Raw genomic sequence first — 6,526 nt, forward strand, 5'->3', positions numbered from 1 at the left:
TGAGCACTTCCCGTTATCTTCTCGATGCATTTTATTTAGACAAACGTTTTACTTTGTCTTCTTCATGCGTTGATTATTCATTAGAGAAAGATTTTTAATATTTTGAGTTAAAGAAAGTTCACTTGCTATAAAAATATATTTATACAATAAATGTAATGAATTGGTTATACATAAATATATCAATTTTATATGAAATACTAATTAAGATTTATAAAAAATAAAGATCAAAATTATTTTTAATTGTGAGTTTTGTTGCATTGTTATTTATTTAGTGTAAAAATCCATTAGAGAACTATCAATATTCCTTTGTGCTTCTACCTATTTGACTACACATAATTTTTTTCAAAAATAATAAATAGAAGTTGTGAATCTTTTTTTTTTTTCATGTTGTAGTATTAGTCGTATCCTTTTAATTTTCGTCATATGTTGTTGTTGTATTTTTATTATCACACTATTGTATTGTTGTTATTTCTTTCTTGTAGTCCCTAGACTTTACAATGCCTTTTTTTAAAATATAAATTAACTGCTATGGTTTCTTCATTGTCCTCTTCTTTTACTTGGGTTATGCACTTGAACCAAGGATCTTTCGAAAACAACCTCTCTACCTCTACGAGGTAACGGAAAGATCTGCGTGCATACACTCTACTCTTTCTAGACCACAAGATATGTTATTGACTTATTGTTATTGTAATTTTTAATTTGAAACTTATAATTGATCTTAAGTATAGCATAATAATTATTCGATTAACATATATTGCTTCTATAAGAATCAATTGATGAGATAGTCCATAACAGCAGTGCTAATTCTAAACAAAGAATTAAAGAGAAAAAAAAAGAATCAAAAGTGCTCCTAGTTATTCCATGGGGACAATGACATTGAATTGCAATTTCCAGATCATACTAAATCACATGGTTATTTTAAATTGCAAAAAAATCATCGAGTTGAAGTTTGGGTAGTTAATTAGTTTGAGGGGATTCTTGAGAAAAAAAAAGATTGGAATATATTTAAATCAAAAAATGAATGAAGAACATCAAAAGTATTTAGACAAATCTGACAGAAAGGCTATTCAAGACTACACATCGGTGAGGTGAAATGACATCACTATTAATAATATGCTACTATTAATGTCATTTTCACCAAAAAGCATTACTACTATTTGATTTTGGAATAAATTGTACATGAACTTCAAAAAATTCAAAATAATAAAAGTATTGACCAAAAAGTTACCTCCTCTCCATGTGCTATATATTCTCCCCTCCATAATTGATGATTGGAGACTTACTTTACCACTAATAAAATTCAATATCAAGAAGTAAATCAACAAGGATAAATTAAAGAACAAGAACGAACATGTCCTATAAAAAACACAAACAAAATCATGTGCTTAAAGTGAAAATCCTTATTACTTTAAGGATTGTAACAAAATCACACATGTGTATCAATTTGATTATTTATTTAGTATAGAAAGTACTAGTAATATTTTAGATGTTATAACGGGAAAAATTAAAAAGCGTGCAGAGACATTTACACATGAAGAAAAGTGTACGATAGCGATAGAGTTGGACTTTCTATATGTATATATTTGTTTGACAATGATTGAAGGACCCCCTTCTTATAATAATAATATTATATAGTACCATAATTATAACAGTAATAAGGAGCTCCGGAGGATAGTATGCATACTTTTCCTATTTTATGATAAGAAAGAAACACAAGGGTTGATTGTTCCATAGCTTTTTCGAAACCATACAACTACAAAGACCCCAGCTGCTCCCAAGCATGAAATTTATAAATTAATTAATTAGTAGGAACATTGAGAAAAAATTAATATTATTATCCAATTTGTTTTGTTTGATAAGATATGGTGCTAACTGCTATATTATTAAAAAAATTGTAAGCCAAAACTACATACTATATATTCTACATTTTTCATATAACACAAGTCTTTGATTTAAACTAGAACTAGAATTTGAGAGAGAAACTCAGGAGAAGGGCGAATATGTCATTTTGCTACTTTGTATCGAGACTAGTATATATATATATATATATATATATATATATAATACCACATAGATTGTGTATTAAAAATAATATCATAATTGTGATGTAATTGATCTCTACATTATTAATTAAAAAATGATCAAACGTGATACAAAATATTTGCACATATTTATCGTGGGATTATAATGTGGATAAAATACAGCTGGCCTACACAACTATTTACATCCACATAGCCATATTTTTAAGTTTGCACAATCAATTTTTTTCTCAACAGTGTCGTATACATCTCTTTATAAATTTATATTATATAATAATAGTATGTACCTTAAAAGTATATACAATATATCCACATTATATAAAAGTGTACAATCATGTATAAAATCTTGAATAAAAGTGTATAACATGTTTGCTAGCTATAAAAGCGAACTTTTCATATGCTATTATTGTTCGAAATCGGTCCAAGGCTTCATAAAATGACTTTAAATTTAATTATATAGACAAAATACTTTTAGATTATAATTTTTTGCGTGTCTTAAACACACTACAACAAATACTTAATTTTGCAGTAATGATTGAGTGATAATAATATAATTGTCACTATATTTATATATTTAGCAGCAATAATAATATGGTATTAATAATCAATACTCTATATAAATGTTCTTAGAGACTTTAGTGATTTTAAAGTTTAAATATAATGACATTTACTAGTGATAATAAATATTGCCGGCCACCCAAAGAAAAATCTATTAATACTAAATGTCTCTTTTGTTGCTGTGACAACACCATCCATAATCCATTCCAAATTCTCTTAACAAAAAACATATTAAATATTCAGGCCGACTTCTTCAAACTGGTTCAATAATAAGGTGAGGTTATATATATTACCTTTCAAATATGATTTTCACCACTGAAATGTTCTAAATTTGTAATCTAAGCACGATTTGAGTTCCAAACACAACTACAATTTGGGTATAATAAGGTTGAACAAGAGTGATTCAGACAAAAGATAACCCGTTTTTGGCAATAAGCTTGAAGCTAGAGTGATTGAGAATGTAAAATCTCTATTATAATGCACTTATCGTCCTAACCAAATAAATCCCTAGTACATGTATTTTAACCTCTTATTGCAGGTATACTGACATTTTTTTACTTTTAAGTTGTTAGTTTCACCTTTTATGCACAGTAACATATAGTTATTTCTGACCTAACTATACATTTTTTAAAAATAATTAATTGAACTCGTACGGACAAAAGTGGATATGTGTAGCGAAAACACAAAATTAGCCTAGTTACGCCAATTAAATAAAACATTACAATTTTACTTACTTAGTTCAATATTTAACGGTACTAGGATCTAGGAGAGGTTAGAATCTTAAGAGAGGAATTCCTAATTTTTTAAAAGTATTTTAGGTTTACTGTTGAGGAAGATGTATAAAATTAGGGTTTGGTTGATGGTAAATTGAATGAACTCTGACGGAACCACACTACTAAAAAGAAACTGTGATAAATTTGTCGGCTTGCTTAGGATGACAGACAATAGTACGAGTACCTATCCACAATTTATTCACACACTCCAAATATAAAAAGCTCACCGCCTTAAACTTAAACGTATACCCTATATATAGCTACTGCCCTTTTAACCCTCCCCACACCTTCATCTGCATTTCATTTTAAGTGATATACTTTTAAGGAAAATTGTATAAAATAACAAATTATTAATTCAAATTAAATATTATAGCCATAGTTTCTTTTATTTGTAATTCGCAGCAAACATTTTATGTTTTTTGTCATCCTATTTGTATACCGAAATATACAAATAGATTCAAATATATAAATGCAGGACCCAATTGTATACTGAAATATACAAATGCATGACCTATTTGTATACCAAAATATACAAATTCATGACCCATTTGTATACGGAAATATACAAATAAACCCACCCAAATACATATTTTTTTTTATGTATATGTATACTGAAATATATAGATTAATAGCCATAACAAACATAAAGTTTGCTATGGAGCCCAATTAGATAAATTATAGCTATAACATACAAATATAATTTTTATGTTTGCTAAATCTAAAATTTACTCATACTTTTATGCCTATATAGTAGACATTTGATCATGAAAATTAAAAAAAATAAAATTAATTGAAATCTTCTAGTTTGATTTGGAGTTTGATCAAAGTTTTTGCAGTTAATACTTAGAATTTAAATATATTTTTAATATTTGAACATGAAATATAATTTAAATGCAATTATTATCTAAAAAAAAATATAGAATTTTCCAAAAACAAAATAAATTTAAAAAGTTAAGATTTTTGTGTGTTTTTAAAATTTCAAATACAACTTTAAAGTTATAAATTATCTTGTTAAGATAAAATAAAAAATAGAATTTACTTTGAAACAGACAAAAAAAAAGTGCATCACATAAATTGAGACGAAAGCAACAATATGGTCTTGTATCCCCAAGCTTTTGTTGGGTTCCATCAAATTAATATCTTCTGTTTGTCCATAAATGTTTTGCCTTTGGCTCTTCATCAGTGGCCACTGTCAATTTTTAGGATTTCCATCACTTTCCATGTCTTAAAGTGGATGAGGGCTAAAATTAATTTGTTTCCAGTACTACACATTTTCTCAGCTAGCCCTTCAAATTCTTTCCTTGATCGCTTTCTTTCTAACAGTATTTTTTCGAAAGGCTCCCATCAAGCTTGTGAAAGGGCAAAGGCCAATATAATGCTGTACTACTAGTTAGTATTTAGTTGCTTTCTTTCAGCTGTAAACTTGTTCTTCAACAATAAAAGAAGAAAAAAAATGTTCCCTTTTGGAAACAGTAGTAATGGGAATCCTATTCTTCACTCATCTTTTCTTAGTAACCAAATACTTCTTCATCAACATGACCTTCCTACTCATCATCATTACTTAGGAGCCTCAAATGGTCACTTAATCGACTACTCGTATGCAACTAACAATTTGGTCATCAACAAGAGTAAAAAACCAGTGAAAAAGGATCGGCACAGTAAGATTTTGACATCACAAGGAAATAGGGATCGGAGGGTGAGGTTGTCGTTAGGGGTTGCTCGTAAGTTCTTTGATCTGCAAGACATGCTTGGTTACGATAAACCAAGTAAAACCCTTGATTGGCTATTTACCAAGTCTAAATTAGCCATTGAAGATCTCATAAATGATGTGTCAAAAAAGAAGAGTATTCTTGATACTCCTTCATCTATTAATAATAACAATAACAATTCGGAATGTGATGAGGATATGATTGTTCCTCTTGCTGCAGTGGATGAATTAACAAAAAAAGCAAAGCAAGAGAGAGATTCAAGGGCAAAGGCTAGAGCAAGAGCTAGGGAAAGAACTATTAAGAAAATTTGGAACCAAATTGCTCCGAATAGAGAGGCTACAGCTTCACATTACAATAATTCAACACGAAATTGGAATCATGACGACGTTAATCCAACAATCATGGATGCATCTACCATTTGTTGTACCTCATCACTGCAAGGTAAAACTAAACTATTAACATTGTTGTACTTAATTACACAATTTAATCGTCATTCCGATATATAACCTCTCTTTAATTAATTTACAGTTCAGAAAGCATGGGATTCATATCACGGAAGTCAAATCTGAAGGGAACAGCGTAAGCTAATTAAGCAAAATTTCCTTCCTGTTTAATTTCTAGGTTCGGCACTACTATATAGTGCCCTTTATGTGTGTTTGTTTTTCCGATTTCTCTCTAAAGTCTTTGTGTACTTATAAACTTTGTTTTTGTAACTCAACTTTATATCTATAATATATGTATCAACCAGTACACCAAAAGTTTTACAAGTTTTTAATGGACTGTATAATTACAAGCAAAATAACAACTCATTGAAGTTAAAAAGCAACCAGAGAGAACGTTACCTGGAATTCGATCTGGGGAAATAACAGGTAGTCCATTGAAACTGAAATCATTTCCAAGTCTAATTTTTTCCTAAGTTGAATGTTGAAGAGCTATGAAAAAGGATGGTTGATCTCCGGCTTTGGGTAGTCCTTCCTTAATGATATATCTTTTGGGGTTTAGTTAGATCCAAGAGTTATTTTTTTTTAACATGGTATCAGAGTATGACTCGATCATTCTAGTTAATGTTTACCGATGATGGGCCCGAGATTAAATTGTCCATTCACCAGGTGTTCAGCCTTGGGCATGGGGTGGGTGTTGAAGAGATCCCATTGGGAAAAAAAAAGGATAGGTCTACTTTTATGGACTTGGGCATGGTATCAGAGCAACACTTGTTCAGATTAATGTTTACCAATGATGGCCCCCCTTGATTAAATTGCTCACGCACCTGATGTCTAGCCTAGGTGTGAAGTGGGGCGTTGAAGAGTCCCCGTGGGATTTTAAGAAGGATGGGTAGTCTCCTTATATGAACTAGATTTTGGGCACAGATCCATTTTTCTACAAATCCATGTTGAGATTCCTTAACCCAGACACATCATTTGTAAGATTTCTGTATTCCAAAGACATG

The 6,526-nt window shown here is 29.8% G+C and overlaps 1 protein-coding gene across 1 annotated transcript; it reads left to right on the plus strand.

Moving 5' to 3' along the window:
- Positions 1 to 4,769: 4,769 nt before the first annotated feature.
- Positions 4,770 to 5,846, plus strand: LOC125848981 (transcription factor DICHOTOMA-like). The gene is made up of 2 exons (XM_049528949.1): positions 4,770 to 5,520; positions 5,608 to 5,846. The coding sequence occupies exons 1-2, from the start codon at positions 4,824 to 4,826 to the stop codon at positions 5,646 to 5,648; spliced, it is 738 nt and encodes a 245-aa protein (XP_049384906.1). The 5' UTR covers positions 4,770 to 4,823; the 3' UTR covers positions 5,649 to 5,846.
- Positions 5,847 to 6,526: the final 680 nt, after the last annotated feature.

This window comes from Solanum stenotomum, chromosome 12 (genome assembly GCF_019186545.1).
Source record: "Solanum stenotomum isolate F172 chromosome 12, ASM1918654v1, whole genome shotgun sequence".
Classification (NCBI taxonomy): Eukaryota; Viridiplantae; Streptophyta; class Magnoliopsida; order Solanales; family Solanaceae; genus Solanum; species Solanum stenotomum.